The sequence below is a fragment of the Hordeum vulgare genome, chromosome 3H, assembly GCF_904849725.1.
Source record: "Hordeum vulgare subsp. vulgare chromosome 3H, MorexV3_pseudomolecules_assembly, whole genome shotgun sequence".
In the NCBI taxonomy this organism is placed as follows: Eukaryota; Viridiplantae; Streptophyta; class Magnoliopsida; order Poales; family Poaceae; genus Hordeum; species Hordeum vulgare.
Window position 1 is genome coordinate 467,420,475 of NC_058520.1, and position 22,518 is coordinate 467,442,992.

Sequence of the window (22,518 nt, forward strand, 5' to 3'; positions counted from 1 at the left end):
CCGTCCCGAATTGAGCCTGGCACTGGTCCCCGTCGCGCGCGTGCGTTCCTCGACGTGGCAACACGAGCTCCTCCCTCCCGCTTCCCCTTCCCCCACCCTTCTTCGATGTCGGGCCGCCCATATTCGGGGCCGCTGGTGGCCTGCTCCGCCCTCCCCGTGGACGGCCTAGCCTCGGTAGTGGAGGTCGAGCCGGACGCAACTCGGATCGGCGGCGACAAATTCTGACGTGCGGCGACTTCTTTCGACGTACGGCGACAGATTCATGCAAGTTCTGGATAGATTATGGTTAGTTCCGCGGCGGCGCATTTGCTTCGATGAGGTTTGATCGGTTTACAGATTAAACTATGGAAAACTCTATCGTTCAACCGGCGGATCTGCGCGATCCATCCACCACCTGCTCGTCAGATCCCGCCATCGCAATCGTCTTGACTTTTTTCTGAAACTGGAGCGTTGTTTCCGCAACTGGAGCGTTGTTTCGGAAAACTACCCAGTCCATGTCTCCGCCTCCGCCTCAGCCCGACAACCCTCGCCGCCGCCGGCCTGCTACGGCTCGCCGCCCTCCGCCGTCGGCCTGCCCGCGGCCTCGCGTGCCCTCCGTCGCCGCCCCTGCATCGGCTCCGCCTCGGCTCCGGCGACCTCGCCCGCCGCCTGCTTGTTGCCGCTCAGCCTCGCCGGAGCTGCCGCCGTTGCCATGGCCTTCCCCGCCCTGCTCCCGGCCCCGTCGGCGAGCTCCCGCGACCACGGGGCAGCCGCCTCGCCTCACGCGGCCAGGGGGCAGCCGCCTCGCCTCACGCGGCGAGGGCCAACCGCCGTCGCCCACACCGCCGGAGTGCTGCCGCGTCCCAGCCCGCTCTCGGCTCCGCCGTAGCCCCTCGGCCACGCCGGCGAGCTCCCGCAACCAGGGGGCTAGACGCCTCGCCGCCCGTCGCCCCGCACCGCCGTAGCGCGGCCCCATCCCAGCCCGCTGCAAAAAATTCCTGAAACATGACCTTTGTTGCAAAAAATTCTTCCGCAACAGCACCCATGTTTTGCAGAAAGACGAACATTTTTTTTCCTGAAACAAGTAATTGTTTCTGAAACTCGACCGTTGTTTCAGGATTTAATGGATCCAAAGTTTATTTTTTGCAACAAAGCGATTGTTTCTGGAACTCGAACGTCGTTTCAGGAATTAAATCAGGAGCGGATCGGACGGCTATGGGCGAGATCGAACGGCTGTGGAGGTGATGGATTTTTAGTAAATATTCACCGGTGGATTGGTAGCAGCCCCCTTAAAATATATGTTGTTTTTGAAACTGTACATATAAGGTTTGGTTTTCACGGATGAATTTATAGTGTTATGTTTAAGGGTTGTCGCTTTTTTTTTTTTATATAAAACTATAAACACATGGATTCAACCACGTCGCCTCGTTCATCTCCGAAGCGGTACCCTCTCGGGGCGCCGCCGCCCTCCCCACCTCCGAAGTGGTGCCCTCTCGGTTTGCCGCCGCCCCCCAAACAACAATATCATCTGTTCATCTCATCTCTGCTCTCCTACGGTGGCCCCTCCCGAACTTGCGCAAAGAGATGCTCTACTCACGGCGGAATCTGTACCGTAGCTGCCGGTGCGTTTTTGCGTCGTCAATTTTTTTGGCTTTTTATTGACACCAACGTTGAATTTTGAATCGTATTCGGTCAGGTCTTATTGCTGATTATATTATCCACCCCTCCCCCACCTCACCCTAATCACGGCGAAATTGGAATTTGTATTAGTTTGTTATAGTAGTGGGAAATTTAATTTCTGTTGAGCTAGAGTTAGAACCGGTGACTATATTTAAATTTCTATCCTGCGTGATAGCATGTGTATCTTATTTGAATCGGATTCTAATATTGCTCTTTGATGATAGATCTGCTTATGAATCCTTCTTGATGGCAAGGAATATTGCAGTACATGGCCAAGTGAAACTGGGTAAGCCGATTGGGCCCAGCCACCTCCCTTATGGCAATGCATTTTTGTGCGCCTCCAGTTATCCTCTGGGCGAACAACTTCCCATCACCAAAGGGAAGGATATAGCAGAAATGAGTAGGGAAATCAAGAAGCTCAATGTACCATCAGCCACCATCATTACAAATAGTAGCCATCGCGATGGGTCTATATACAAAAACCCGTCCCTTCACGTATTTCGTGTCAAAAAACGTGGTGAGAGTAAGTGATGCAAATCTCTTTCATCTATTGCTCATATTTGACAATTTATATGATTCATCCTTTAAAAGTTTGTGGCTGATTGTTTTTTTTATTAATATGCAATGTGAATTTTGATTGTTGCACTGAAATTGCTCAGCAGGAGGTAGATCTGCACGCAGGATTTATATCTTAAACATATATGTAGAAAGCTGGTCCTGTACATGATTACTTTGTGTTGTGCTCCCTTGTGTGTGTGTGTTCGGATTTGGTCCTATACTAAACCTTGTGGCTGTGGTGGTTTGCTTTATCTATAAAACGGGACGAAAGCCTTTTTCGGTTTGTAGAAAGCTGGTGATTGATAATGCATAATTATAACTTGAACACTACTCTTGTTCCCCTATAATTAGTAGTCAATATGAGTGGTAATTATGTCAATGGGTGTTAAACTATCAACATTGAGTTGCTGGCAGAATAGAAGTCCAAGTATTTAATTATTATGTTGTTTTCCTGGAATTCCAATATCTTTTGATGGTAAGTTAGTCGATTAGCTCAATCACATAAGAGGATGAACGGTCATTGATAAGATTTCTGTGTGAGCAACCACTTGCTAACATCGTAAGGGGAAAAGGCTATCAATAAAGGAATATGTTAAGCCGTATATGTGATAATTAGTGTTACATTAATCATCTTGAGTTTTAGTATGTCTTGGGGTTGGCAAATTCATAAATTTATAAGTATTATATTTTGTCACATAAAGAAGAAAAAATAGCTATATCAAACAAAAGATGCATGGTCAATTATAACATTTTTGTGTGAGAGCATTAATTGCTAAACCGTAATAGAATAGGACTAGCTACATAAAAAAATTAGTGTTGTCATCAAGGTTTTCGAGTCGACGAGTCGTTCTGGGGTAGTGGCTCTTGATTAGTCGACCGTGCAGTTGTGACTAGGCGTGACTTGTCCGCTAGTCGACATGTTGTTCAGTCGACCTTTTTATACGACTCATCGATGACTGATCGCGTGTAGTCGTTCGACTCAAAAACAGTGGTTGTCATTCATAACCATCTCGGTTTTCAATTATTTTTCGTCTTGGGGAAAATTCATAGAACTTTTTGTAGTTCTGTTAACTACTATATTTTGTATTATTAATTATTGTTTATAACTCACAATTAATCAAATGATTTGGAGGCTGGTATAATGGTCATGGATGTTAGACTAACTCCAGCGCGTGACCCATCCGGACGTCCGTTTGGCTCGGATTCTGTCTGTTTGGGGCGGGCGATGGGGTCGTGTCCGGGCCTGTCCTGGGATGCGGTGGACGTGCGCCCAACGCGCGGATGCATCCTTCGGCCGCATCCTGTCCGCCACGGCCAATATGCCCATATATTCATATTTATCAATGTTTTAAACAAGTTTGCACGTTCATATATCAATTGTCTCGAATAAAAATAGTTTTACAACCCAATCGAAATTGTCTCGAATAAAATAGTTTTACAACCAAATCGAATGTCTTGAATAAAGATAATTAACCAATACATCTATTGGTTTCCAATGTGATCCCATATGTGCTCAACCAAGTCATTTTGAAGCTGCAAATGAGTGTGCCAATCACGGATTTCACGATGGAATTTGGTAAACTGCTCAAACGTGGTCGGTTCTTGGTGCAGGGGCTCAACATTGTTACCTTGAAAATCAAATCCTTGGTCAAAAATGGAGTCATCACGCTCGTCCTCGACGATCATGTTGTGCATGATCACACAAGCAGTCATCACCTCTCAAAGCTTTCCTTCATCCCATGTCAATGCAGGGTTTTGAACGATACCCCATCGGGATTGAAGCACACCAAAAGCACGCTCCACATCCTTTCTAGCACTTTCTTGCATTTGGACAAATCTATTTCTCTTCTCTCTTTGGGGGTTTGAGATTGTCTTCACAAAAGTTGACCACTGAGGATATATACCATGAGCCAGGTAGTATTCCTTGTTGTAGTGGTGGCCATTGATCTCAAAGTTCAGAGGTGGGGAGTGGCCTTCTGCAAGCCTAGCGAACACTGGCGAATGCTACAACACGTTGATATCATTGTGAGAACCGGCCATGCCGAAGAAAGAATGCCATATCCAAAGATCGTGCGAAGCCACCGCTTCTAATATGACAGCGCACGCTTTCACATGCCCCTTGTACTGGTCCTGCCAAGCAAATGCACAGTTCTTCCGCTCCCAGTGCATACAATCTATGCTGCCAAGCATGCCTGGAAAGACTCTATCGGCGTTGATCGGCAACAACCTTCCTGTGTCAGCGTCATTTGGCTGCCTCAAGTACTCGGGGCCAAACACCGCTACCACGACCTTGCAGAAGTTGTACATTGACAACAAACATGTGGACTCACTCATGCGCACGTACTCATCCACAAGATCACATGGAATTCCATATGCAAACATGCGAATGGCGGCGATGCATTTCTGATAAGAGGAGAATCCAAGCTTGCCAAGGGTATCTGTTTTGCACTCAAAGAATGGGTCATGCTGAACCACTCCCTCATGGATGCGATCGAACACATGCCTTGACATACGAAAACGGCGACGGAATTTCTCCGGTTTGAAGAGTGCGGTATTCTCAAAGTAATCAACGTAGAGCAACGCGTGGCCTCTCTCTCTAGCGGTTCAGGTTGGACGCACGGCCAGGCACTGACCCCCTGTACCGAGGCCGCTGCCTTTGAATGTGATCATGAACGACCAGTGCAGCCACCACAAGTTCTTCGTCATACGAGGACGAATCATCTGATGAACAAATGAAGTGGTTGAAGAAAAATTCATCTCCACTGTCCATACCATTGTGGGCAAAGTGTCAAACACCTTGCGGTCGTGATGGCGAAGAGGCCGTGAATCACCTCGAGGCAGCGGGGGGAATGTCGGCCGACTACAGGTCGCTCTGTAGCACCCCCGACGGAAGCTGCCGTTGCCGATGGGCGTCGTCGGCGATCGTATCCCCTCCGCGACCGGATCCGACGGTGGCGGGGTTGGGCGGAGAGGGGTCGGTGGAGGCTTGGGGGGAATGAATCGGCAGAGTCCCTGACAGGCGGGCCAGGGGAGGACAAGGGCGTGCGTCCCGCCCGTCCGCGCGCTGTCCGTTTCTCCCCAAACGTCGCGCAAGTTTGGGCTGGGAATGGGTCGAAAATGGACATTTGTCTGTTTAGGGCCACGCGTTGGGCCCTGCTATTCGTTCGTTTTACCCCAAACGAACGCACCCGGACCGGATGGGGTCGCGCGCTGGAGTTGGCCTTAGTGGAGAGGGTGATTGTATGATGGTGGACTAGGTGGGCAAGGAAAAGCTGAGGTGATGCAATTGGTGGTACTGGGCACGGTATTGTGAGGTTTGTGGGTGGATTGGAGCATAGATTAGAGTAGTGGTAGTGGTGTGGAACGTGGTGGATTGCAGGTATGCCAGTTGAGACATGGTAGATGATATGAGCAGAGGTGTGGTCGTGGATGATGCAATGGTGATGGAGGGAGCCGTCAGGTTGCTGCTAGAGGGCAGTCAGCCCAACAAGCCTAGTGCTTGGATCACCGGGATAGGGTGTGGTGGTCAAGCCTCCAAGAGGAGTGGGGCGTGACGATCTCGCAGAGCGACTGCTACTGCATGATCCAATATTCTGGCATGATCTGGGTAGGTGTGGTCGCTTCCTGCTTGAGAAGCATCCTCAGTCGAGCCAGCAGTCAGCCATGGAATCTGATACCAAGCTCTTATGATTCTTAGATTGAAGCTTGATGCCATGCCTGAGGGGTGCTCTCGGCCGATGAGTCGCCAGCCATCGGGTGTTGTGCAATCAACTGTGAGGGAGATATCGGGGTAGACGAGACAACAAGAGATTAGGAACTAGAACTTCTCTATTGATTGTCTTGAAACCAGCCGTGACTGCCTTTTCAAATAAAGGAAAGCCTAACATGTGATTTGACTTGGAACTCATTTACGATTCAGACTCTTACCAACGTATATTCAGTTAACCTATACAAATACTTTTTCCATTAGGGATCAATCATGACTAGGAAGACGAATGTGATAATTCTTGTATGTGTGGTAATTTAGCTATGTGTAATAACTAATGTTGTATTATAACTGTATTGGTTTTCAACAAATGTTGGAGTTGAGGCAAATTCACAATTTTTTAGTTGTTTTTATTATCGAGTATTATATTTTATCTTAGCAATTATTTTTTTTAAATCACATGGATGAATAGGTCTCATGTAAATAGTACTCCCTTCATTTTTATTTGCTCTGTATATTAGCTTTGTTCGAAGTCTACAATCTCTATGAACTTAGACAAGTTTATAGAAAAAGTCATCAACATCTACAATACCATTAGATTTATCATTGAATACATCATATCTTTTTATTGTAAATGTTCATTTTTTTATATAAACTTGGTAAATAAGAGCAGAGGGAGTATATGTCTACTTTATATTTTTCGCATGATCGATGGTAAAAGAATGAGAGTTCGTGCTATTGTTTATAAAAAAATTGAAAATTCTACCATAAGATACTTTAGCTTGGATCTTGGTAAACCTATTCGTATAACTTGCCCCCCAAAAGTTATACTTTTTCCTGGTAGCATTGTTTTATTCTCCTCACTTATTTGACTAGTGTATTTATCCTGTAATCCTCTTAGTTGAATAATTTTATTAGATAAACTTTTACTAAACCTAACACAAGTATGTACTTGTAAATCATCATTATATTATTACCTATTCGTATAACTTGGCCCCAAAAAGTTAGACTTTTTCCTGGTAGCATTGTTTTATTCTCCCCACTTATTTGATTAGTGTATTTATCCTGTAATCCTCTTAATTGAATAATTTTATTAGATAAATTTTTACTGAACTTAACACAAGTATGTACTTGTAAATCATCATTATACTATTTATAATGATCATTTGTCTAATATTATATTGTTTTTGACTGAAGCACAATTGGAGCCAATGGGGAAATCGGACCCTCCTAGTTGCTTTCCTGACCAGAAAAGGTGTCGTGTGCATTTTGAATGTGACATGATGCAAATTTTCTCATTAAAATTGGCTAAAGTTCCTATGAACGCAAGTTCGGTACAATTGTATGGATATATAGCAGCACGGGATTATCTGGATTCATCGCTTAATTATATTGTCAATCGTAGCAGGGACAATCCTCTTATGGTGCGACAGGTGCACATCTTCATCTAGACACAGTTATTTTAAGTATGATTCATTTGCCAGTGTAAGCTTAATTCCGTCACATGGATCTGAGCACAACAAATACTGTTGCCTTTGAAGTTCAGATTCCTTTTTGCGTCATTGTTGCAATATGTGAAATGCTATCTTCACACAACATTTGAGGTGTTGGTAATGATAGCTTCACTTTAAGTGAAATGTTATCTTATCATTATGGATTATTGAATAGAAATACATGTGTCTTGGACGATGTTATACAAAGAGGGTGTTATCTTTGCAAATGGGAGGCAAGTTTATTGTTCATTATCTTTGCATGATTTATCGAACATTAAGTTTTGTGTGCAACTGACTTATGTTTGTACGCGAGTTTAGAATTTGTGTTATCATTCGTTTGTGATTCTTTGCCAATTGGTTAGAAAGAGGAGTGCTTTTGATGATGAGCTACTAGCAACTAATAATAGTTTTGCAGGGTTCTCTCATTGAGATGACTGGCCCTAAGAGGGGCATCACAATGACCTGCCCTGTTCTAGTTGAGTATGACATGAGGATCAAGACAGGGGAGCAAGAAGAAGATGATCTACAATTAATTGACGGCGCATCAGACTTCTGCGAAGTATCCACACCTTCTCGTCCATATACGAGTCGCATTAATGGCGATTGTGGTGCAGTTGACATCACTGTAGCACACGTTGTCAATGCAGTGGAGGCTACAATAGATGTTGTTGTATCAGAAGTGCAGAGTGGATTCAAGTTATCTCTCAGTTCGTTTGTGTTTGTACGTGGGTCATGTAAGGGAATCGACCTCCTGTGTGATATTATTGGTGAGTCATGTGTTTTAACAAGAAGATACGTGATTGCCGTAGAGCTGGATAGTTGGATGCATTTGAAGCTCAAGGTAGGACAGAAAGGCTCTAAATACGATGATTTGGAACGTTATTGTCGCTTCAAAGCAAACCTCCATGGATATGCACGTCGACAAATACGACTTGAGCACGCCTCTATCTCGCTGAAGGTGACTTGGTCGGTTCTGCCATGAAGTTGTCATCTTTCAAATTCGAATTTTTGTATCATTATTTGATCTTGCATATACATGTCTACTTGGAACTGGATGGATGCCTACTTATTATTGAATATTGATGATGTGTCTTCCCTAAGCTGTGATCAGTGAGCGAGCGGAGCGACTCCCCTCCTGTCCCCGTGCCCGCCGTGCGTCACTCCGATGTTGGCGTCCACCTCCCACCTCCACTGTTGTCCGCCACTCCGGCAACATCGGCCACCTTCCTCATGGCTTTGAGCCTCAACTTTGTGACTGCGCTGCCCTGTAGGACCGGCGACCGACTCGTGGTCTCTCGACTGGGCATCTCCTTTGGCTCCGACTTGTCCGGTGGCAACGACGGTGTCACCCAGGAGATCTCGTCAAGGATGCGCCACGAGGAGGGTGTGGCGGGAGCACCAGCGGTGCAGGACGGAGCCGGTGGGAGCCGCAGGCACACGCATGATCGGGATCTGCTGGCAGTGCAGTCATGGCCGCGCTCCTTCCTCGCCTTACCCCGAGCGCGAGATGTCGTCGGACATGGCTGCTTCCGTTGCCTGCGGGAGGGACACTTCCGGTGAAGATAATTGCAGAGCACTATCACATTTGGGCATCATGTCACGAATTGGTATCAACATGGGCATTGAGAATTCTGCCCTGGATGTTTGCTTGGAGCATGGGCTGCCGCCTGAGCGTCGCTTAGCATTCAAAGGATTTGAGACAGGCAGGAGGCTTTTAGTGTGTGCTCAGTCAGTAAGATGCATGAAGTTGCTTCTGTTTTTTCTATCTGCTGGTTCCCTGCAATTTTCTAGATGCAGCTTAGTTAGATTAGCTAATTCCTGTTTAGATATCTGTTTATTCAATATAGAAGACTACATAGTTAATTGTTTTTGGTTGGTTCTTTAGATCTCTGTTAGCTTAGTTCGATGCAGGATATCATTGTTCCTGATCTCAGCAGTGTCATTGTTTATTACAAATGGGCAAGTGCTCTTAGATTGTTTAATACTAAAGATGGAGCTTAGCTCAAAGATTCTGGCTTAGTTAGAAGTGTTGATATTTTTTTACAAGTAGTGGAAGTAGTGGTGAGTACTTCTACAATTGCTGGTATTTTTTTATTGATTGTAAACATGGAGCTTAGCTCAAAGATTCTGGCTTACTTCTACAATTGCTGGTATTTTTTTATTGATTGTAAACATGGAAGTGCTGGTATTTTTTACAAGTAGTGGAAGTAGTGGTCAGTACTTCTGCAATTGCTCTTATTTTTTTACAAGTAGTTAGAAGTGCTGGTATTGATGGACTGCTAAAGATGCAACTTAGTTACAATTGCTGTTATTTTCTTACGTGTTCATGAAAGTAGTGGTCAGTACTTTTGCAATTATTTTATTGGTGTTTTTTATGGAATAATATAATATATGTTTTTTGTATTGCAGCCACCTCAAAACTGTGGTTTTGTTGGGTGGGTAGTCCAAGAATGGCCTCCCACAATGCAAAATGCATTGTTGAAACTTTGGGAAATGTTGGAAGACAACAAGAGTGGTAGGAGGGGTGATAATTTGGAGAATTCACTGAAAATTCACCACCTCATAGAGGAGAAAAGAAATCTTGATGCAAACTATGACAAACTAGTAGAAGATGTGAATCAACTGCTCAATGCCCAGGAGGAGAGGGTCATGGATTTGAGCTATATGAAGGTGAATGCCCATGGTGCAGAGAGATCTATTTCTGTTGTGTCTGTCATGAAGTCTGAGATTAAGAAGAAAGAGGCAGAGATAATGGAAGTTAAAGGGAAGTATTCAGTGCTTATGAACCTTGCAGAAGCTCAAGGCAGGGTCATTAGGACCCAGAAGGCAAATCATTTGAAGGAGAAGGAGAAGCTAAGTGAAGAGAACTACAATTTAAAGGTTCAGGTTGATACACTGTCAAAATCTGAGGAAAAACTTAATGATGACATTGCGGTGCTCAACCTTCACATTGATGGTCTGAAGAAAGGAATTGCGAATCTGATTAAACGCGGGGATGAGCTGAAGCTCCAGATTGCTGATCAGTTGAAGGCATTGGAGAAGAACCAAGAGAAGTTGAAGATGATCAGGGACATTTTGGATGGATGAGCTGATCAGATGAAGATGAAGTCCACTATGCTATGGTTGATGTGGTGCCCTTTTGTGAAAAGTTGTTCTTTAATGCATGATGAACTCCAGTATGCTATGTGTGTAACTCTACTATGCTATGGTTGGTGTGTTGCCCTTTTGTACCAATGTTGTAATGCAAGAATCTCTGAATTATGTATGCTTAAGTGACTTGATCTTTGTTCAACCCAAGTATGTTGTATTATGCTTAAGTGACTTCTTATTTGTTGCATTGATAGATGGGTATGTGTTTAAGTGTCCATGACAATGAAGCACCTGTTGCATTGATAGATGGGTATATCTTAAGAACCATGACCATCAGAGAGAAATAAGAACCATGACCATCAAGCACATCAGAGAGCAGATATAACACCATTTGAGCAATAAGAACCATGACCATTTGTTGTATTATGTGAAATCTGCTAGCTAAAGAGAGCTCTTAATTTCCTAACCTGTTGTTATAAACAGATGATGAACACATCAATAGATCAGATCATGACCATCACATCACACATCTTATAACCTGATCATCAGCTCACCAAGAAATTAGTACTTATCATAGAACCAACAAATTCACTTAATACTTATCACTTATCACACATCACTTACTACTGGTAGTACAACCAGCAAATTCACTTAATACACATCATAGAACTTAGTACTTATCACTTATCACACATCAATTAGTACTGATCATACAACCAGAAAATACTCTGAATACACATCATTAGTCATGGTTACCAGTGGCAGTAAAAAAATGCCATCCAGCCAGAATGGTTTCTTGGTGGAGGAGCAGCTGATGAACCTCCACGAGATGATGATGAAGCTCCAGCAGCAAATCTTGGGGCAGGAGCAGATGATGAACCTGCATCAACAAATGATGAACCTCTACCAGCAAATCTTGAAAGGCCTATGAACACTGTCACTAGTTGTTGATCTTCTGGTAGATCTTGCAGGGGGGAGGCTGTGATCTTGCTTCCCTCCTTGGTCTTGCAGCTGCAGGTTGTGATCTTGCAGTTGGAGGCTGTGATGTTCCAGTTCTAGCCTGTAATAATGGATTGAACACATGAACATAATAGTTGCAAAGCAAATAAACACAAAAGAAAATACTTGGAAAGCACATTATGAGAAAATGTGCTTACCACATGCTTGTTTTTCCTCAGAGCCAACTCTGCTCTCAACTGTTGTCTGCAGTTGGTGTACCTGTTGCCTTGGAGCCCACAATTGCTGCATGTTATAGTGGCCATTCTTGAACTGTCCTTTGGTTTTGGAACCTCATTTTTCCCTTTATTCTCTTCTCTTTCTTTCTTCCCTCTTCACATGAAATGTGGGTGGCTCTATATCTGGTCCACTTGTCCTTGTCCAATCATGTTCACCAGGAACATGATATATCATTGGCTCATAAGAAGCAAGGTAGAAAGGTTTTTTAAAGAATTTGGACACATATTCCTGTGGAAATCTTTTTGCCTTGTTAATTGCTGATATTGCATTGTTGCAAGGTATGCCAGACAGGTCCCACCTTTTGCAGCCACATGTATGCAGTTCCAAGTTTACAGCATGTGTTTGCTTCCCACTACTCACTTGCCATAAATTAACACCGGCCTGGATAGGTTTGCAGTATCTAGTCCTTTCCTTTTCCACCTCTAGCTTCTCAGCATAATGTGGTGTAATCTCCCACAGAGCTGCCTTTCCTTTCTCTCTATTCCTATGCCACATCACCATGTGCTTGTCCTTAATACCATCAATCATAGTCCTAATAGGTTTTTTCCCTAAAATCTAGGATATAATTGTTGAACACCTCACACATGTTGTTAACAACCAAGTCTGTCTTGCAGTTAGTGTCAAAAGCATGCCTAGCCCATGTGTGCTTAGGTATTCCAGTCAGCCACTTCCAAGCTTCCTTAATCTCATTTTTGAGATCATTCATGGCAATGTTAAACTTGTGTTGGTTGTAAGCATAGCTGGCATTATCCATGCATTTATTAAGATCTTCCCCCCTAAAACCAGCATTCTGGAAATTTGCATAGAGGTGTCTAAGGCAAAATCTTTGATGACATTTTGGGAATATTTGATTTACTGCTTTTAGCAACCCCTGATCACATAGCATCCTAAACTTAGATACTGTACAACTACAAATGCAGAACTTAATAGAAATGCTAAATTTGATTCAGTTGCAAAGCACATACCTTCTGTCTATCAGACATGATAGTATAAGGACCAAATTTCCCAATTTCACCTCCTAGACATATCTTCAATTGGTGCAGAAACCAACACCAGTTAGCTGTGTCCTCTTGTCCAACTATAGCAAATGCAAGTGGAAAAATATTGTTATTGCCATCTCTTCCAGTGGCAGCAAGGATTTGAGCACCAGTTGTCAGCTTAATGAAGCATCCATCAACACCTGTTCATGGAAAGCAAAGAACAATTTAAGTATATAAACCATTGCTAAACAATTAAAATTACTGATGCACAATAAAAGAATGATTAACCAATGAATGGTCTGCATCCCTTCAGAAATCCCTCCCTTGCTCCATTGATGCAGAAGAACATAGCATGAAACCTTGGTGCTGGATGTGGTATTTTTGTAGTAGGTTTAGAAGTAACTGTTGTGACTACAACTCTACTACCAGGGTTTGTATCCATGATGGTCTGAGCATAATCCCTAAGTCTAGGATACTCCTTCTTGTGCTCTCCTAGCACAGCTTCTACAACAAGATTTTTGGCCCTATAGGCCATGTGCCTTCCCACATCAACACCATAATTCTCCCTACAGTTATCCATCAAAGTGTTTATGCTAGTGCTGGGATCAGACCTGAACAATGACTCATAGGTCTTTGCAAGCCACTTTGCACTAATCCTTGATTTCTTTGTGTTGGTAGGGCAAGTGTGCTCCAGCCTCATTTTCTTAATAGCAAAGGTCTTCCCCTCTTTGATAACTACAGCAACAATGCAAAACTGGCAATGATCTTGCTTACAACAAGCAATGATCCTTTGGTCTGAGTTTCTATGATACCTAAAGTCTCTGGCCTGTGTGATGTGCAAGATCAACAAAGCTTCTCTGAATTGATGTTGATCCTTAAAGCACATGTATAGACATAACTGCTGATGTGGATGCTCAAGTTTTTCATTGTACTAGATCCTTGGTTTCCTTTTCTTGGCCCTACTCTTCCTCCCTTTAGGTAGCACAAATGAGGGTGGCTCATGTCCATCATCATCATCCTCAAACAACAACCAATCATCTTCTTCATCTGCTGAAGGAATGAAATCTGGTCTCACCTCCTATAACACACTACAATGTGACCTAGTAGTGGGGCCTTTCCTAACTTCAAGTTTCATCCTCCTTTTTGGAGATTTTTGGATTTGAGGCTCTTCAGTTGCAAAAACATCCTCATCTTCCTGCTCAAACAAATCCTCAACATCAGTGTCACCCTCATAATGTAATAGTTCCTCATCTGAATTTTCATTTGAATCTTCAGATTGATCTACATCTTCTTCCTCCTCTCCTAATTGTGAGATGTTATCTGAATTGTTATCACTGTCATATGCATCACTACTATTATGTGACTGTTCAAACACTGGCTCTTCCTCCATTATAACATTCAGATTGTCCTTTCTGAAGTTTATGCTCTCTTGGGTGCAAAAGGCAGTAGGCTGACTAGGGCTGCTATGGAAAACTACACCTTCTGGATCAATAGCAAGAACTGCAGGCTCACTAAGATCATAAAGAACAAGTGGTTCATAAACTATCGCTGCTAATTTATCCTCTTCAATTGGTGCACTTGCTGCTAAATAAGTTGTTGTTGCCCTCACTAGCAAGTTGAGAACTAAACTGTGGTTATATTCCTTTTTTAGTTCCTGTAGTTTGATGTTTGTGTCAATCAAATCTAAGCCCTCCTCTCTCTCCTCTTATATTCCTAAATTCCTCATGTGGTATAACTCATCTGACAAATAAAAAACTTGTGTTTGCAACACTGCATACATGTTCAGAAATGTAACATCTGAGCTACATAGCTTCATATCAATATTTGGCTGAGAATCAAAGTGAATCCTTAGTTCCCAAACATCATCATTCAAACTACAGTTCAGACATAAAAATTCAGATAAGCACATAAGCATCAAAATTCAGATAAGCAAGCATATAAATTCAGATAAGCAAGCATATAAATTCAGATAAGCACATAGACATCAAAATTCAGATAAGCACATAAGCACTTGATGTCTTCATCGGTCAAACTATAAGCATATAAAGCATCTACTATGAACTCTAAATTGCACACGAGCAACACACAACCTGTACTATGAATTTTGGTATGTCATGGGAGCACTGATTCAGAGTCCAGGAGCAACAGAAAACCTCTACCATTGATAAACCTAGCTGGAGCAACACACATATCGAGTCTAGCAGCACTGGTTTAGAGTCCACGAGCATCAGACAACCTCTAGCATTGATACAACTGGCCTCTACCATTGATACAACACAAAAAAAGAAAGAAAAAAAATTGGCAGTGTTCATCACTGACTTACATCATGCCGCCACCAGCACCACTGGTCTAGTGATGGCTACTGCTAGGGTTGGCGACCCAGATCTCTGCCATCTTCACCCTGCCCTCCATGGACAGCGCCTCCTCCTCCTCCAAATCCTCATCCTTCGAACTAGCGCCAGAGGAGTGGTTCGAACTGTAGCCGCCATCGTCCACAGCCAGACCTACGTGGTAATCTACCCCGAGGCCGGGGAAGTCTCTGTAGCCGCCAGCAACGTCACCGCCACCGGGAGTCGCCGGCACCATCGTCGGAGAGCCGCATAGAGAGGGAGAGGGGAGAGCAAGGCTAGGGTTCGAGCGAGATGGTCGGGTTCGACCAGGTTCGAGCGAGATGGTCGAGTTCGACTAGGTTCGAGTGAGTGACCGAGCCGGTACATGTACGCCACCGTGGAGACTGACATGCGGGCCCGGTATGTCAGATACATCGTCAATACATGTTATACGGCTATCAGATCGTATTGCAACAATTAGGCTATGAGATGGTACTGACACGCAAAAAAAAGACTATTGGTAGCAATTCGTTACATGGTGCCCAAGTGTGGTACTGCATTGCAATTATCTCCTTCCGGTGGGACTGCACCAACCTCATCATCTGCATCAGGTGCGGCCTTGAAGGTCATGGTCCCATAGGATATAGGCGTGTGTGCAACCCTTCCTCGGAGGTGGAGCTAAGGTGGCTTGCTGTGGCCATGGTGGCGCAGCGCACCTCGGGTGGGCGGGTTCCCTCAAGCTCCACGGCTCTGGCCCCTCCGTTGGCGGACCCTCTGACAACATGACCTTGGCCACATCTCGCAACACCGCGGCCACGACCACCGGCCCCGAGACTGGTGCTCCCCCCTGATGATGAGATGGCGCCAATAGAGCTTTGCATCATGAGGCGCACCCGGTCGATGGTAGATCTGGACACGCGACTTCAATTTGCGATGGTTGTCTAGACGTGACCTTTTGCCGGAGTTTATCATCGAAGCTCTCGTCGTCAATGCCGATATTGATGCGGAAAGGGTGTCGATCCACAAATTCAGGTCGGAAGATTTTCTCATCGTCTTTGCGGGGCCGGAGGATAGGAACAAGATGAGTTCTTTGCGTTCCATTGATCACCGAGGTGTCCGTCTGTTCTTCACGCAGTGGAACCGTCAGGCTCACGCGGTGCACGGAACATTCCAATTCAAGGTGAATCTGATTCTGGAGGGTGTTCTGCCGCATGCTTGGGACCGAGAAGTGGTGGAAAGTTTGTTGGGTTCTTCTTGCTTGGTGGATTCGTTGGAGCCCAAGACGTGTTCCATAGTAGACCTCTTGGCTTTCCGGCGCTTGGCATGGAGTGAGCAACCAGATGAGATCCCGTCGCTCCGATGGCTCGCGATTCCGGATTCGGGACAAACTCCGCCGCTGATGGAGCCTACTCTGCAATACAAGGTTCTGATTCATCTCAATGAGACCTTCGACTATATATAGAGCAGCGGAGGAGACATGGTTCCTCGTTGCGTCATCTCGGAGTGACCAAAGTGGGATTCCGGGCTCAGATGATGGTGGCGGTTTTGGCGGCGGCAGTGACATCATGTCTGAGCGTGGGAACTAGGGTTTCAGAGTTCTTGATGCGAGGGGGTTCGGTGGAGCCGGTGCCGGTGGCGGTGCTATCAGTGTTGGGGCACCTCCCGTTGGGAGGTTGGCTGCCCAGGATTGGAGACTCCCTTAGACGATGCAATCGTCAGCACCGGTCCCAGCCTACAGAGGCTCTACTATTCATGACAAGATCAGGATAAGGCCTTCTGCTTTTGACCGACCGTCGCTTCCAAAGCATGGGCCAACTGGTGAGCCTAAAAAATTGACACATACGACGATAAAGGAGCCGGGGAATGAGACGATAGTGTCCTCGCCTCCTCGCAATAATTTAAGAGAGGTTGCAGGAGTTCGTGGGTGTGTTCTAAGGCCAGCTTGATAGCTGGAGTCAATCAGGCCAACTCCACCGCACGACCTCAAACGAACGTCTGGTTTGAGCGGATTTTGTCCGTTTGGTACGACAATGGGTTCGCCCATGTCCGCCTCTGTCCGTTGGGTCGTGCGTGCGTCCACCGCGCGGCTGCACCCCAAATCATGTCCGTGTTGGACTTGATTTCAAAAAAAGGAAAACTCAACTAAAAATTAATAAACGCAGTTTAAAAAGTTATAACATAATAAGATTAACATTAATAAAGGCCCAGTTTTCACGGCCACAAAATGGCCTAGTTTGACATAGTTAACATAAAAAGTAGCCCGTCGTTGCCGTCGTCGTCACCGCCTTCACTGGTCGCCGGTGTCGTCGTCGTCACCGTCGCTGACGAGGTCGACGTAGGGCGGCAACGTCGAGAGGTGGGCCGGCGGTTCCTCGTGCACGGGGGCGTGCTGGAAGCTGTCCTGCAACACCTCCTCCCGTGGCGAGGCCTCCCATTCCGGTGACCGAGGCGGCGTGGGGCACCAGTTGACGGCCCCCACTGCCTGCGCCATCTCCGGCGCGGTGCACGACCAGCCCCACGACACGCCCACCAGTTACGGAGGGAACGCGGCCACCTCCTCTTCCTCCATCGGCTTGGGGATGGCGACGTCACCGGCCGTAGAGAGGGCCATGGCGTGGTCCAGGCCCGACCATTGGTGCTCATCATGCGTCGTCATGGAGTCCTCCATGACGCGCTGCATGAGCCGGGCCTCCTCCTCCTCCGTCATGCGAGGAGGTGGAGGTGGTGACGGAGACGGAGAAGGCGACGGCGTGGGCGTGTGGCCGCGTACCCGTGTACACCCGCGCACCTCCCGTGCCCGCCGCGGCTCCGCGACCGTCCCGGCAAAGTAAGAGGCACGCCGCACGTCGTGCTCGTACCTGAGCCAGATGTCCCAGAGGGTGGAGTCGGCGGGGAGGAGGCGGCAGCGGCGCTCGATCTCCTCGCGGCGCGCAATACCACTCGTTAGCACTGGAGGGATAGGGACACGGTCGGCGGAGAGATGCCACGCGTTGGGGAGGTGGACATCGCTCCACTGGACCGGCGTCCTCGTCTCCCAGTAGCGCCGACAGACCTCAACGCTGAGGTACTGTCGGTCCGATGGCCGGCGGGCCTAGGAGCGATGGTGAAGGGAGTCGTGGCTTGGCACGGTGGCGATGCGGCCTCCTCCTTGACAGAGCCGCGGCGGCGTCCCGACGAGGAGCCATCCTTGCGGTCATGGGTGCCCTTGCGGTCGTAGTTCCACAGGCCCAAGGCTGCGGCGGCCCGCGAGTTCGAGGAGGAGGCTAGGGTTTGCGGAGGTAATTGTCGGGTTTCGAGGAGGCCGCGGGGGTGTTGATGGAAACTATGGACGACCGGTCCACAACTTCCTCATTTAAGAAGGACCGCGACCATCCCCTCGGCGGATGATAGGCGGGCCTGGTCGCTCGTGCGCATTGATGCAGGTGGGTGGGAGGTTGGTGGCTGATATGTCTCCAACGTATCTATAATTTTTAATCGTTCCATGCTATTATATTATCAACTTTGGATGTTTTATATGCATGAATATGCTATTTTATATTATTTTTGGGACTAACCTATTGACCTAGAGCCCAGTGCCAGTTCCTGTTTTTTTCCTTGTTTTTTGACCTTTTTCAGATAGGAATATCAAACGGAGTCCAAATGGAATAAAACTTTCCCGATGATTCTTTTTGGACCAAAAGAGACCCCCGAAGCTTTCGAAGAAGGCCAGAAGAGCCACGAGGGAGTCACGAGCCCGGTAGGCGCGTGATGTCAGTTGTGCTTCCCTTGCAACGGTGCCAGAAATTGTCGTGTCGACGGCACCAGGAATCCTTCAGCTGCGGCTACGCCTTTAGGGACTTCCTAGGAAAGTATGCAAAGGATTTCCCCCGTGGCCTTGGAGCCTTGCGTTGGTGTTCCCTCGAAGCGGAAAGGGTGATGTAGTACAGCGGTGGTAAGTATTTCCCTCAGTTTGAGAACCAAGGTATCAATCCAGTGGAGGAGTATCTCAAGATCCTACACAAACACAAAAGCTTGCTCCCAACGCTATGAAGGGGTTGACAATCTCTTATATATTGTTTGCCAAGTGAGAACTGAAAGCAACAAAGTAACAAAGCAAAGTAAAAGCGGAGGTGTAAACGATGGATGTGAATATACCCGAGGGCCGTAGTGTTTACAAGTGGCTTCTCTCATGAAAGCAAGTAGACGGTAGGTGAACAAATTACGGTCGAGCAATTGATAGAACCACGCAAAGTCGTGACGATATCTATGCAATGATTATATCTATAGGCATCACGTCCAAAACAAGTAGACCGATACTTTCTGCATCTACTACTATTACTCCACACGTCTACCGCTATCCAGCATGCATCTAGTGTATTAAGTCCATAAGAACAGAGTAACGCCTTAAGCAAGATGACATGATGTAGAGGGATAATCTCAAATCAATGATAAAACCCCCACCTTTTTACCCTTGATGGCAACTACTTGATGTGTGCCTTGCTGCCTCTACTGTCACTGGGAAAGGTTACCACATGGTAGAACCCAAAACCAAGCACTTCTCCCATTGCAAGAATCATAGATCTAGTTGGCCAAACAAAACCCAAGACTCGGAGAGACTTACAAGGATATCAAATCATGCATATAAGAAATCAGCAAAGACTCAAATATATATCATAGATAATCTGATCACAAATCCACAATTCATCGGATCTCAACAAACACACCGCCAAAGAAGATTACATCGGATAGATCTCCATGAAGATCATGGAGAACTTTGCATTGAAGATCCAAGAGAGAGAAGAAGCCATCTAGCTACTAACTACGGACCCGTAGGTCTAAAGTGAACTACTTACGAGTCATTGGAGGGGCGATGATGATGATGAAGAAGCCCTCCAACTCCAAAGCCCCCTCCGGCAGGGTGCCGGGAAGGGTCTGCAGATGAGATCTCGCGGAAACGGAAGCTTGCGGCGATGGAAAAGTATTTTCGAGGCTCCCCTGATTTTTTGCTGAATATTTGGGAATATATAGGCCAAAGATCTAGGTCAGGGGGCGGCCAGAGAGGCTCCAAAATAAGATCTGAAAAGAGTCAAAAACATAGATAAAACAGGAGCTGGCACTTGGCACTGAATTAATAAGTTAGTCCCAAAAAAGATATAAAAGGTACATAAAACATCCAAAGAAGACAAGATAACAGCGTGAAACCATCAAAAATTATAGATACGTTTGAAACGTATCAGCGCGCCCTACCCCCCCCCCCCCGGGGAGGGCCTAGCAGGCTCGTGACGTCCTCGTGGGCCCAACTGACGTAATTCCACCACCATAAATTCCTATAAATACAGAAACCCCCAAAAAGAAACCGAGATCGGGAGTTCCGCCGCCGCAAGCCTCTGTAGCCACCAAAAACCAATCGGGAGCCCGGTCCGGCACCCTGCCAGAGGGGGAATCCATCTCCGGTGGCCATCTTCATCATCCCGGCGATCTCCATGACGAGGAGGGAGTAGTTCTCCCTCGGGGCTGAGGGTATGTACCAGTAGCTATGTGTTTGATCTCTCTCTCATGTTCTTGAGATGTCATGATCTCGATGTACCGCGGGCTTTGCTACTATAGTTGGATCCTATGATGTTCTTCCCCCTCTCCCTTTGAAGTTATCTTATCGGATTGAGTCTTTAAGAACACTTGATGTATGTCTTGCACGTGTCTATCTGTGGTGACAATGGGATATTCATGTGAGTACTTGATGTATGTTTTGGTGATCAACTTGCGGGTTTCGTGACATCGAAAACCTATGCATATGGGTTGGCACACATTTTGACTCTCCGGTAGAAACTTTGGGGCACTCTTTGATGTTCTATGTGTTGGTTGAATAGATGATTCTGAGATTGTGTGATGCATATCGTATAATCATGCCCACAGATACTTGAGGTGACAATGGAGTATCTAGGTGACATTAGGGTCTTGGTTGATGTGTGTCTTAAGGTGTTATTCTAGTACGAACTCTAGGATAGATTGAACGGAAAGAATAGCTTCGTGTTATTTTACTACGGACTCTTGAATAGATCGATCAGAAAGAATAACTTTGTGGTGGTTTCGTACCCGACAATAATCTCTTCGTTTGGTCTCCGCTATTAGTGACTTTGGAGTGACTCTTTGTTGCAAGTTGAGGGCTAGTTATATGATCCAATTATGTTATCATTGTTGAGAGAACTTCACTAGTGAAAGTATGAACCCTAGGCCTTGTTTCCACGCATTGCAATACCGTTCGTGCTCACTTTTACTATTAGTTACCTTGCTGTTTTTATAATTTAAGATTACAAAAACCTATATCTACCATCCATATTGCACTTGTATCACCATCTCTTCGCCGAACTAGTGCACCTATACAACTTACCATTTTATTGGGTGTGTTGGGGACACAAGAGACTCTTTGTTATTTGGTTGCAGGGTTGCTTGAGAGAAACCATCTTCATCCTACACATCCCGTGGATTGATAAACCCACTTGAGGGAAAATTTCTACTGTCCTATAAACCTCTGCACTTGGAGGCCCAACAACGTCTACAAGGAGAAGGTTGCGTAGTACACATCAAGCTCTTTTCTGGCGCCATTGCCGGGGAGGTTAGCGCTTGAAGGTATATCTTTAGATCTTGCAATTTAATCTTTTAGTTTCTTGTTTTATCACTAGTTTAGTTTATTAATAGAAAACCACAAAAAATGGAATTAAGGTTGCCTCATATGCTTCATCTTTTTAATGTCTTTCGTGAAAATGATGGAAATGAAAATTGTGCTCAAGTGCTAAAAGAAGAATTACATAGAATGCTTGGCATAAAATATGTGAATGATGAGCACGATTGCAATCTTGTTAGTATGAATTCTTTGAATACCCATGATGCTAATGATATGCAAAGCCACAAGCTTGGGGATGCTATGTTTGATGAAGATGATCTTTTTAGTTCCCCCACTTTGAATGATCAAAATTATTATGATGAAAGCATGCCCCCTATCTATAATAATTATTGTGATGATACTTATGCTATAAAGAAGAATGATAATAAAACTTGTCACAATTATGAGTACCCTCTTACTGAACATTACTCTTTTAATGTGGAAACAATTCGTAGTGTTCAAGTCTTTTACGATACTCCCACTACTATTGATGTGAATAAATTTCCTTATGTGGAGAGTAGTAAAATTTGTATGCTTGTAGATCATGAAAAGAATGCTTTAGGTGCTGGTTATATTGTGGAATTCATTCATGATGCTACTGAAAATTATTATGAGAGAGGATCATATGCTTCTACATATTGCAACAATATCAAGCTTCCTCTCCATGTGTTGAAACTTTTGAAGTCATGCTTGTTTTATTTTCCTATGCTAGTTGATTCTTGCTCCAATAAATTGCTTGATCACAAAATCCCTATGCATAGGAAGTGGGTTATACTTAAATGTGCTAGTCATATGATCCATGATGCTTCCATTATGTTTCAATCAT

At 45.3% G+C, this 22,518-nt stretch overlaps 1 protein-coding gene across 1 annotated transcript; it reads left to right on the forward strand.

Moving 5' to 3' along the window:
* The first annotated feature begins 1,896 nt into the window (after window positions 1–1,896).
* LOC123440188 lies at window positions 1,897–8,398 on the forward strand. The gene is made up of 3 exons (XM_045116762.1): window positions 1,897–2,182; window positions 7,121–7,356; window positions 7,832–8,398. Exons 1-3 carry the CDS (start codon window positions 1,906–1,908, stop codon window positions 8,396–8,398), a joined length of 1,080 nt encoding a protein of 359 aa, XP_044972697.1. The 5' UTR covers window positions 1,897–1,905.
* The last annotated feature ends 14,120 nt before the right edge of the window (window positions 8,399–22,518 follow it).

Excerpts from the sequence above, each read along its gene's own strand:
- LOC123440188 (XM_045116762.1), top strand. The coding sequence starts at position 1,906 with ATGGCAAGGAATATTGCAGTACATGGCCAAGTGAAACTGGGTAAGCCG. Across the intron at positions 2,183-7,120 it reads TGTCAAAAAACGTGGTGAGA|CACAATTGGAGCCAATGGGG; the intron begins GTAAGTGATGCA and ends TTTTGACTGAAG. Across the intron at positions 7,357-7,831 it reads ATCCTCTTATGGTGCGACAG|GGTTCTCTCATTGAGATGAC; the intron begins GTGCACATCTTC and ends ATAGTTTTGCAG.